The sequence below is a fragment of the Hippocampus comes genome, unplaced genomic scaffold, assembly GCF_001891065.2.
Source record: "Hippocampus comes isolate QL1 unplaced genomic scaffold, H_comes_QL1_v1.1 scaffold501, whole genome shotgun sequence".
Taxonomy (NCBI): domain Eukaryota; kingdom Metazoa; phylum Chordata; class Actinopteri; order Syngnathiformes; family Syngnathidae; genus Hippocampus; species Hippocampus comes.
The window spans coordinates 149,571-160,447 of record NW_017805779.1 but is presented as its reverse complement, the minus strand read 5'-3'; the positions used below and the strand labels follow the sequence as shown (position 1 = coordinate 160,447).

General features: G+C 45.2%; 3 protein-coding genes across 7 annotated transcripts in view; 1 reads left to right on the top strand and 2 right to left on the bottom strand.

Annotated features, from left to right (window-relative positions):
- si:dkey-192l18.9 (F-box/LRR-repeat protein 7) overlaps nucleotides 1–1,745 on the bottom strand; it is a 14,579-nt gene extending 12,834 nt beyond the window's left edge. Inside the window, exon 1 of the mRNA XM_019884745.1 lies at nucleotides 1,438–1,745. Coding sequence (XP_019740304.1) covers nucleotides 1,438–1,474 — 37 coding nt within the window. The 5' untranslated portion in view covers nucleotides 1,475–1,745. The remainder of the gene's footprint in view (nucleotides 1–1,437) is intronic.
- A 1,096-nt stretch (nucleotides 1,746–2,841) lies between these two features.
- On the bottom strand, nucleotides 2,842–7,133 carry med1l (mediator complex subunit 1-like). Of its 3 annotated transcripts, XM_019884742.1 has the most exons (16): nucleotides 7,018–7,133; nucleotides 6,857–6,942; nucleotides 6,470–6,545; nucleotides 6,348–6,402; nucleotides 5,959–6,085; nucleotides 5,858–5,886; nucleotides 5,691–5,762; nucleotides 5,124–5,198; nucleotides 4,951–5,033; nucleotides 4,718–4,883; nucleotides 4,390–4,514; nucleotides 4,067–4,179; nucleotides 3,649–3,838; nucleotides 3,496–3,591; nucleotides 3,302–3,404; nucleotides 2,842–3,111 (listed from the first exon to the last, which is right to left on the bottom strand). In XM_019884742.1, exons 2-16 carry the CDS (start codon nucleotides 6,938–6,940, stop codon nucleotides 2,991–2,993), a joined length of 1,515 nt encoding a protein of 504 aa, XP_019740301.1. In that variant the 5' UTR covers nucleotides 6,941–6,942; nucleotides 7,018–7,133; the 3' UTR covers nucleotides 2,842–2,990. The 3 variants fall into 3 exon arrangements, with proteins under 3 accessions (XP_019740301.1, XP_019740302.1, XP_019740303.1); XM_019884743.1 differs by having other exon boundaries at nucleotides 3,496–3,585; nucleotides 6,857–7,133; XM_019884744.1 differs by lacking the exons at nucleotides 2,842–3,111; nucleotides 3,302–3,404 and having other exon boundaries at nucleotides 3,415–3,591; nucleotides 6,857–7,133.
- On the top strand, nucleotides 4,125–9,933 carry ralaa (v-ral simian leukemia viral oncogene homolog Aa (ras related)). 3 transcript variants are annotated; one of them, XM_019884748.1, is made up of 5 exons: nucleotides 4,125–4,214; nucleotides 8,903–9,117; nucleotides 9,214–9,422; nucleotides 9,501–9,675; nucleotides 9,778–9,933. In XM_019884748.1, the coding sequence occupies exons 2-5, from the start codon at nucleotides 9,004–9,006 to the stop codon at nucleotides 9,898–9,900; spliced, it is 621 nt and encodes a 206-aa protein (XP_019740307.1). In that variant the 5' UTR covers nucleotides 4,125–4,214; nucleotides 8,903–9,003; the 3' UTR covers nucleotides 9,901–9,933. The 3 variants fall into 3 exon arrangements, with proteins under 3 accessions (XP_019740307.1, XP_019740305.1, XP_019740308.1); XM_019884746.1 differs by lacking the exon at nucleotides 4,125–4,214 and adding an exon at nucleotides 7,308–7,511; XM_019884749.1 differs by lacking the exon at nucleotides 4,125–4,214 and adding an exon at nucleotides 7,551–7,660.
- Nucleotides 9,934–10,877: the final 944 nt, after the last annotated feature.

The following is a 10,877-nucleotide window of genomic DNA, read 5'->3' as shown; positions in this document are numbered from 1 at the left end:
ATATATATATATATATATATATATGATAGAAATGTGTTAGAATTATGGTAGAAACAGAGAATGTGTCACTGAATAGTGAACAGCATGTAAAAAAAAAAGCCACCAACGTTCAGTTTGAGCCTTGCAATGAGTCAGCATCGCTCATGATGCGTTTCTAAGTTGCGTAGCTGGAAATAAAATTATTTTGACATCAAAAACCCTTCCTCAGTCTTGTTTTTGTCGTTTTATAGTTTCAGGTGTAACAAAAGCAAAAAAAAAAAAAAAATTTGCACCAAAGTGCCTGGGATTGACAAACATATTGAAGCAAGCATGTCTTTTCATTTCCTGAAAGTGATGTTATACAATAGTCGTTCATTTCCTTCCAGTGAGAGAGTGTGAACAGGCAACTAAGAAAAAAAAAGTGTGTTTTAGTCAAATTTGAACCAGCCTCTGCTAACTCTGCACATTTAGAGACCTGACCACTGCCTGCGTACGGATGAAAGTGTCACTTTGCCAGACTGAATTCCTCTGGTGTTTTTTTTTTTTGTTTTTTTTTTTTTTTTTTTTGCATGTGACGTTCAAACGACAGCGGCGAGTCAAGAAATGTCAGGAATTGTCTTCTCATGAGTCGCTCGTGCCCTTTGAACCCGCCCTCTGCCATGTTCAAGAAGCAGTTGTTTGAATTGTTGGGATGACTGAAGGATGCTAATTGCTGTTCGCCCATAGAAGGCATTTTCCACGATATTTTAGCATCAAGCTAACAGAGTCACTTTTGCAACCTTGACACTTGACTTTTAATGCTTGAAAAGCCTTCTTGAAACTGAAATGGGACGTCCGCCCAAATAATTGGTATCGATCGTAATTTGAGTTCCTTACGTTTACTTTCATGCTAGATTTTTTTTATTTTATTTTTATTTATTTATTTTTATCCATAGACGTTTAAGTGTCAAAAACGTCTTTTTTTTTTTTGCCTTAAAATGGACTCGCCCCCTTTAGGATGAGAGGCATTGAAATATATATTTGATGTATTCATGATAGTGCAAAAAGCACAAAAAAGAATCTATTTTGCCGTGGTGTTGTATTAAATGGCTAAAGCGTCTCCGCCTTTTTCCCTTGAGGGTGACATTGAAATGTGTCTGTCAGTGTGCCTTTGACTTGGTTTTAATGGAGCAAATTGCATAGCAGTCGAGTTGTATTTTATAGCTTAAACGGGGCTCCCTTTTTTGCCTTTGGAGTGACTAGTCCATCTTTTACGAGAATGAAAGGTGTTGTTATGTGGCTGTCAGAGGGAGAAATTTGCCCAGAAGAATATTCCTTTGCGGTAATGCCGGTGCTATGCCTGCTTCGTTGGTGTAACTACACATTAAGTTTCATTTTAGTCATTTCGGGCGCACGCACGCACACACACACACACGAAAGTACTCTTCAAGTTGTTGGCGCAACTTGGGAGCAACTCACCCTCGCTTCCATACAGTTTTCCGTTGTTGGAACCCATTTGAGAGGACACATAGTCGAGCACCAAAAACTCGAGCGGAGATTTTAAAAAATCCAAATAGTTAATCCAGATGTGGACGCGAGAAGGACGCCTCACGGCCCGGCCTTCAGCCTCTTCTTCTTCCTCCTCTTCTTCTTCTTCTCCTTCTCCTCCTCCTTCTTCCAGCGGTGCACGGCGCGTCTACATCCTCCCTCCTCCTTTTCGCTCCTCGCGTTCCCTTTTTCTGCGCATGCGCACAAGCCTCGACGACAGAACACTGGGCAGGAACAACAACAACAAAAAAAAAAAGCTCCGAGATTAAAAAAAAAAAGTTCTGTAGGTGTCCTAAATGGTAAGCAGCTGTTGTCGTCCGCCTGCCTGCCTCGATAATAAGGTCCAGGACGTCGTGCACGCGCATGAGGTCCGACTCCGCGGCGCGTACGAGCCTCCCGTCGTCCGGATTTAAAGGGACCGCGGCGCGCAAAAACCGCCGGAGTGCAAGTCTGCAAACAATGGGCGAACATCATAATTTGAAGGACTGCGGCAAGAGAGTGGTCATTTGAATATAAAAAAAATGCGGCTATAAATAGATGTTTGCTGCGAGTCACAAAGTGAAATGTGATTTGAGTGGTGAAATCCTGCAGATGGCGCTGTAGTGCGAGGTGGGGGGAGCCAACCTTTCCTTAAAAGTTGCTTATTCTAAAAAGTAATTGGATAAGACGTTTCACCGTGACGTCATGTTTCGCTAAATGGCCCAAAGGAAGACAAACTAAATGTTTTATGTTCTTTAGTGTTGACTTTCTCACTTATTGACTTGATTTATTGCAGGTGGGTCTGAAACAAAAGCATCCCTTGCAGTAAATCAGGTTCACTGCCTTGTCATTGCTTCCTTAGTGGTGCCCCCACTGATTATCCTTCACATAAGAATGCCACTGCCATTTGCTGGATTCCCACACCAACACTGGGGAGGTGGGTGGTGTTCGACTGTAAGTGGAGAATGGTTTTACCGCACGTTTTGGAATGTTTCTATTAATAGGTGGCGCACAGGTCATCGGATACCTCTGCAGAGGTCTGGTGGTGACGTAATGAATCCATGCAGGCCGACGGCACTATAGACTCATTTTTATCCAGAAACCTTGCGTTTGCATTGGTAGATGAGCAGCAGGGACGGAATGCTGAGATTATCTTTGTAAAGGCTTTATTTTATTTTACATTTTTTTTAATTTTTTGGGGTGCCAAATGCTCTTACCGTTGCAGTGCTAAGACTGACAACTCTTAAACGTCACAACAAATAATTAAGAGACATCCGATAATCGAGCCTGGCTCAAAATCAGCCCAATTATCGGTACTGGATGTGCGCACGCATAACTGTAACCAGCGACCATAGATGTCAATGCAGTCTAACTCTTTTATTGAAAACTGAAAATATATGGACTCGAGATGGAGCAAAAGTAGTGTAAGTAGTCAGTCAATGTGGCGAGATGCCCGCGGGGGCGTCGGGACTCATGTTGGCAAGCAACTTGGTCGATAACAATGATCAGTCTTCTATGGGTACACACAGGGAAGTCGTCGAGTCCTTTTCGGAGTCAGGAGGGGCGGCGGCAGTGAGTTTCATCTTTTCGTACAACGCGTGGAGGCTCAGAGGGATGGACATGCACCTAGAAAAAAAAAAAAGTCAAATAGTTTTAGTGCTCAGGCCATAGCTACAAATATATATAATTGCTTCTCTATGTTGAAATAAAAGGAGGAGCTTCATTTAGTCATGTAACCTCTGTGCTGGAGTTACAAAAAATAAATAATAAAGTGTTTTATTCTGAAATCCAGCATTTCTGTCCTCCAAGCGGATACCTCCTCATGATGCTGGCGATGTACTCATCCCGGGAGGAATCGCCAATCCCAGCTCCGTATAATCTGCATGTAATATTCTGAGAATCCGCAATGCCCACCAGCACTGTCAACAAGCAGAATATTGTTTGATTAAAGTTAGCGTTATATGCAAAATGATGACTTTAAGATGTTGTGCCGTAATAAAACCCGCTTACAAATGGCAAGCGAGTTTTTGTCTGGCCGCTGGAATGTCACAGAGAAGTCGGTGTCAGCCTCCGGACGTACCTCAAAATGGTGATCGCAATCTGAAACTTAACCACGATATGCTTTTCACCTCTGCCAAGGAGATTTTGCGTCATCCTGCCTACCTGGACCTTGGGACATGCAGCTCTTCAGCAATGTGTTGATGGCGCACTGATGCCGCAGCAACTCCACCAGGCGCGGAACGTGGGCGGCGTGGGTGAAGGGAACGGCGTCCAACGCGACGCCCGCGTGAGAGGCCGCTTCCCACGCCTCTGCGGGGAAGACGTAGGTGTGCGTGACATCGCCAGGAAGAAGCTGTACACATAGACGCATCATATACGGCGACTGAAACCAAGTCGGAGAGATGGAGAGACCATGTCACTGGCACGGGCCAAAATTTGGTAAATTTCTCTTTTTGTTTCCACAAATTTACATTATTGGTCAGTTCACGCGTGTTCGTGTTGACCAATCGAAAGTGGCTTGCTCTCTTTGACAATGCAATGTTAACATGGGGAGGAAAAATCTTTTTTCGACTGTACTTACCGCAGCGCAAAAACGATCCAATTCATCCTCCGGACTGCAGTGACTTATCGAGTCTTGAGCCAGAAGATTGCGAAATTGCGCCCACTGCACGTCGTGGTCTGGTACTGCAACTCCTGGGAAAGAGAACGCAACCAGGGCACAACTTGAGGTACCCAAACGGAAAGCAGTTTCAGTAAACTTTCATTATTATCCTTTGTAAAAAAAAATCATTTGACATTTTTAAGACTGTCGGAGTACCTAATGAAGTGGTCAGTAAATACGGACAAACTATCAGGTACAAATCATTCGATCACCTGGCATGACACCGTTAAAAGTGTACAAACCTGTAATCTGGTTGATCTTGTCTACAAAAGACCTCAGCGTGGGTATGGTTGGCTTTAGGCGGAGCACGAAGCAGGCAGGCAACGTCTCGTGCGCTACTTCGCTCGTTGGGGATAAGACGGGAAAACTGACAGGAAAGCACGAAATTACTCCTGCGATATCCACAGAGTACTTCAAAAAACATACATTTGAGTCAATTTAAAGCATGTGGACGAGGGTAGGACGATGAAAACGATATATTTTCATGGTCTCCGTATATCACGAATTTTCACCAATTCCAGATCCATTTGGAACAGCGATAATGGGACGCGGAACTAAATCCGACTTTACCCCTCGGGGTCGAGTTGTAGGGGCAGCGGGACGACTGACGCCATTTGAAGTTTGTGTGACACGTGACTGGAGCGCACAGCCACCCGGGCCGCCTGCTTGTCCGCGAAATTCACTCCGTTCGCTTCGCTAGTTGGTGGCGAGTAGAAATGGATGGTCAAAGGGCAATCTGAAAGAAGAGAAATCTTTGTGTCAAAAGGAAGAATTTTGATTTCCGTCATTTGTCATCGTTTAACCTGCTTGTTCAGCGAGGAGACAGCCAAACAAGCTGTCATTGATAATATCGGCCATCTGCCGGCTGCTGTTGCCGCTGGCCACTCTGGAAGCAAATTGAAAAGCATTTCCCACGTGAAATGTGCAACTCATTCGCATGCCAACGGACCCCCTTCAAACAACGTGAATCACTCACCTGGGCAAATGCGAAATGGCTTGCATGTCTTTCCTGAGGTGTTGGAAAGCCGTGAATAGTTTGAATTTTACATCGCTGAAAGGGAAATTCACAAGGCGGTTAAGACACATTCAAGTATTTCATGAAAAAACTAGTGCCGTCAAACGATTAAAAATTTTAATCGCGATCAATTGTATAATTTCATAGTTAACTCAGAATTAGCTGTAATTAATCACAGATTTTTATCTGTTCTCAATTTTATTTGATTTCTTTTTCTCCTATTTTTCCCATTTTAATGCTCTCATCAACATGGAATCGCACATCAGTTTTCTTTGTGCAAAATGCAAATATTGACTGAAACAACAATTTCGATATTCAATTTTACATAAACATTTTTCACTTGGAGCAGTTATTCAAACTTGGAACACATTTTATTATTAGCAACGTAACATCCTTTGTGACGTGGTGCCGCATTTATCTCGTGATTAAAAAAACTTAACCGAGTTAAAATTGTTTTAAATTAACGCCGATAATAACGCGCTAAACTGACAGCACTAGAAAAAAGAAAAAAACTATTGCGAGTAGTACTTGTCTCCGGGGACGTCATACTGGCTTGCGAGGTCTTTCAGCCTGGCGGAGAACTCTGAAAAGTCTTTTGACCTTTTGTGGGCAAACAAAGCATATTAAGGCCTTTTTTTAAGCCAGTTTACGAGCTACACCTATTGAAGAGATCCAACAAAGTGGTCCCGTCTCACCTGAGAGGCTGCAGGAGGATCTCGCTCCTCTGCAAGACATTTTTTTTTTATGTTATAGTAGAAATAAGTGATGCACAAAGAATCAATTTGCCGTCACGCACCGAAGGGGCTCCACCGTGCGGCGCCACCGTGACCTCGTCCACGCCGCCGCACGGCAGCAGCGCCGCCTCCACGTAGAACAGGTCAGCCGTCAGGTAGCACGTGGCCTCCGTGAAGTGGAAGCCCATCCTGCGAGTCGGATTTGAAGCTCAAGAAAAAAAAAAATCCACGGGGGACGTGACATTCTTATCAAGCCGTCTTTTGTGTTCTGTACTCAGGAATGCTAATTTGTTAGCATCACAGCTGTTAGCGTGACAGCATTTCAGCAACAGTCATTCCAAAGTTTGCGGGGGTTTAGTTTAGTGAACCAATAAATCTGTTCACAAACACAGATTGAAAGTGATAGCGGGTGCATTCCAAAAAAAAAAAGACCAGGAATTTTCCTGATTACCCTTGTCGTTGAGCCGCCAGCTCCAAACGAGATCTCATGGCGTTGATGGAGGACACTAAAGCGCATACAAGCGCAACATCAGCTGCATTCAGCCAACACAGTTTATTGCTCTTTTTGTTTACCCTTAAACACCTCCTGGAGCCTTTCCAGAGTCGCAACGAGCGGCTGGCAGGGCGCGGAGTCATCTCTGGATTTGTCCTATGGCGAGATAAAGGGGAAGTCTGTCTGTGGAGAGTGAGTATACAAACAAGCGCCACAATGGAGTACTGTCGTTGTGTGACAAAGGCATCTTTGTGTAAACACACTTGGCTTCCCCGCCCGCTACACAAAGCATATACAAGAATATTGACAGTGGGATGGGCTTTCCATGCACCTGTTTATTCGTTGCAATGTGCAGTATAATCTTAAAGGGCCTTCCCTAAAATCTAAACATTTTACAGTTGTCCTAATCTGTCTCACAAGTCGAGCGCCGTCAGGGGAGTGAATGGCCAACTTTTAAAATGACTTACCATGCATTTTCTAACCAGCTGGAAAGTCTCATTCCAATTCTTGGATGCATACTTGGCGTGCAGCTGTGATAAGATGGAGCTCATCACTGTGAATGGGGTTAATTATTGTTTTCCGGCACTCTGTAAAGAGCACAATTTGATGCACATTTTCTCATAATTACCTGCACTGTTAAGATTTTTTTTTTCTGTTCAGGCGTGCGAGCCCTTTAGAGTGGTGAGCCAATTAAAATGGGTCGTTAAGTTTAAGTATTTCATTAATTTGATGGATATTAACGCGTTTTGAAATCAATAATAATAGTGACAGGCGAATATATGCTTTTTTTTTTAAGTTACAAATGAGCTAATTGGTCTTCGGAGACAGGGCGGAGGTTCACGAAGCCGAATGTGGGACGAACCATCGGGGCTCTATGGACGCTGGGAGGAGGCTACAAAGCCGAGTATAGCCGAGTAAACCCGAGTCGAGTCGAGTCGTGCCCAGCCCGCTTGCTTGCCGATCACATCCCTACTTGCTAACAGCTCGAGCTAGCTTGGGGAACTAGCCATGAGCTAACGACCAGCTCGCAAGGAAGCCTTTTTTTTCCCCTCTTTTATCAACGGCAACTCAAAACCTCGCCCGAGGCGGTAACCGCGTGAAAGCTTTCAACAACTCTGGAAGGTGATGTTTCTTTCACGACGTGCTTCGTCGCTTAGCATCGTTCACTTGTTATTAGCTGCTGGTTAGCCTGCTGTTGAATTGCCCGAGTGGCCGCCGCCGCCGTCCTGACCGGGCGGCCAGGGAGGATCCGAGCGAACATCTGTTGCTGTGTATGGTATTTTCTCCTCGGCTTTTGTCAGTCATAACTATCAGTGTCGCTCTCTCGCGCTGTCTTTTTTTTTTTTGGGTGTGTTTTTCTGATGCCATTTATTAACACTCATCTCACTGGTAAGGCTGAGGGTCATTTTAGTCGCCACACCGCCCACTGTGCATCAAACAGCGAGCTAGTTTTTTTTTCTTAGACTTGTATTCTATTTTATTTTTGATCTGCGGCTGTGAACTGTTAAGTTGCTAATCGAACTGCTAATACTTGACGCTCCGATTCGTTTTCTCGCTGTTACTCCTCGTATCGAACACATTTGAAGGTTGGATAGATTTTCTAATAACCCACTTGTCACGATAACCGTTCAAGATAATAATAATAAAACTTGTCAGCCAGGTAACCCGTTACCGCACTGCGTTACGTCACATTTCGTCCAACACAGCCGTTAGATTTGTTCTTCCAAAACTAGGTAGTCATTAAAGCTAATTAAAACAATACAAGTGAGCAAATATGGACTAAAAATGTTCAAAATGAAAAGTTTCAGCAGGATCTTGCGACTTGGGGGGGCTTTTCCTGCTTTCGTGTGGCTTACCGAGGTCTTGGTTTTATTTCAGATTTCACGTTTTATAGTTCTGGAAAGAACATATTAATCTGTGTAAAACATTGCCTTTATGTATTTGATTCTGCAGCGCATTGAAGCAGTGGTTTGCACATCTGCCTCGCAGCTCTGACGTTCAGAGCTTGAATCCCAGCTCCGACCTTTGTGTGTCTGTGTGTGTGAGTGTGTTTTCCCCAGGTCCTCCAACTCCCCCCAACATTCCAAAAACAAATGTTAGCCTCGCTGGGGACTCTGAATTGTCCACAGGTGTGAATGCGAGTGGAAAAAGTTGTTTATGTGCTCTGCATGTGCTCTGGAGCTCCCATGTCCCCGAACAGGATGTGTGCAATAGAAAATGGACGAATAGTACAATAAAATGACTGCCTTGTAAAGAATGTACAGGACCGATTCCGTGAACTAGTGGCTTTTTACGGGTTGATCCTGGCTTGTACGTGCACACAAACGCATCAAACATTTATGTTGACTGTCAAGGGGCGTGCTGAAATAATAACTGTTAAAAGGGCTTGATATTTTCCCAGGTTTTTTGCTACCTGGAAGTATCGTCACACCTATTGTGATGAAAAATGATGAAATATCGGAAAACAAAAGAAGGCCTCAAATCCATTGAATTTTTTGTTTTGTTTGTTTCAGGGATTTAAAGCCCCCGCTGCTGCAGCTGGTGGTGTTGATCTAAATCGTCCGGCCTTCATTTCACAATCCCTCCCCGATCGGATCCCTCGCGACCCAGCGCCATGGCAGCTGCTAAACCCAAAGGGCAGAATTCTTTAGCCCTCCACAAAGTGATTATGGTGGGCAGCGGCGGAGTGGGGAAGTCAGCGCTCACGCTTCAGTTCATGTATGACGAGGTAAGCGCGCTCGTAGGATTCAGGTGTGGGCGTCGTTCAAATTCCCCGTGTCGAGCGCCCCCCCCACCGCTGTTCCCGTTGGCTTTTGTGTCCTAGTTTGTGGAAGACTACGAACCCACCAAAGCGGATAGCTACAGGAAGAAGGTGGTGCTGGACGGCGAGGAGGTGCAGATCGACATCCTGGACACGGCCGGGCAGGAGGACTATGCTGCCATTCGCGACAACTACTTCCGCAGCGGCGAGGGCTTTCTCTGCGTTTTCTCCATCACGGAGCTGGAGTCTTTTGCGGCGACGGTCGACTTCAGGTATGGCTGAAGTTGAGAAAATCATGCGGAAATTGGGTGACATTCGGCTTTGACTCCCCCCCTCCAACTCCTCGGCAGAGAGCAAATCCTACGAGTGAAGGAGGACGAGAACGTTCCCTTCCTGCTGGTGGGCAACAAGTCGGACCTGGACGACAGGCGGCAGGTGAACGCGGACGAGGCCAAGGCCCGCGCCGAGCAGTGGGGGGTGTGCTACGTGGAGACCTCAGCCAAGACCCGGGCCAACGTAGACAAGGTCTGTCTGATCTGCGTTTTTTTTTCTTTCCCCTCATCTTTTGATGAATGGGGGAAAAAAAAGTGACCTTCATTTATTGAATTTTGGTTCCCTCCCCCCCAGGTGTTCTTTGATTTAATGAGGGAGATCCGGGCGAGGAAGATGGAAGACAGCAAAGAGAAGAACGGCAAGAAGAAAAGCAAAAGTTTGGCCAAGAGAATCCGGGAGAGGTGTTGTATTTTATAGTGGCCAAACAGCTACCCTAAAAAAAAAAAAAAAGCCAGAGAGCTGTTTGTGTACATATACATTTCCCCGGACTTTTGATTTCAAGCGCCCCCTGCAACTCGCTGCTCTTTATCCATGCGTCTTGGGGAGTCGCCAGGCAGCGCTTCATCCACTCGGTAACTTCCTAACGCGCTCACACTCCAAATTGTTCGTGTCGACCGTCTCCTCCTTCGCTTGTTTAAATCAAGCCAAAAGAAGCTTTGGCGGGGTACACACATTTGTGCAGATTTTAGAACTGATGTGTCAAATGTGAGAGAGTGCGCGTGATGAGCGAAAGAAAATAGGCAAGCGTGAGGCTGAGGGGTGTGGTAAAATATCGGGGGGGGGGATGAAAATCCCCGATGTAAAGAGATCACCCCCCCACACCCCCAAAAACAAGGATCACATTGAAACTTATTAAAACACACTTTGCAAAAGTACGCCTTAGTGCCTGGACTCACTCCGTTGCCGTCAAGGAATGGGAGCCGATCGTATAACATCACTTTGGAAAAGAAGACAGGCGCAGCTCTTCGAATGAGAGGCAAAGTGTGCCTGCCAGCCGTTTATTGTAGAAATGACGCATCAAGCAAATGAAAAGCTGCTACCGTAATGCTAATGCAGAATGCAAAACGCCATAGAGGGGCTAAGGGAAATTAGCATAACCGCTCAGACTAAACTTTGACACAAGTGCTACTACACACGGAGATCCGCAACACGTGCAACTATTCAAACGATATTCAGAGGCGGCGATTCTGTGTTCTGTGGGAGCGACTGCAGTTTAGTCGGTGCTCAAAGTTGGGCCGGTTGTTGTGTGTACTCCGCTTTAGCTGAAAACACACCTCAAAGTCACTACAGCAACTTGGAAATGATCCCAAAAAAGGTTATTTGGCAGTTTCAATTCAGTCCTGCCAGGCAAATGAGAATCATATTTATGATTTTTTTTTCTTTTTTTTTTCTTC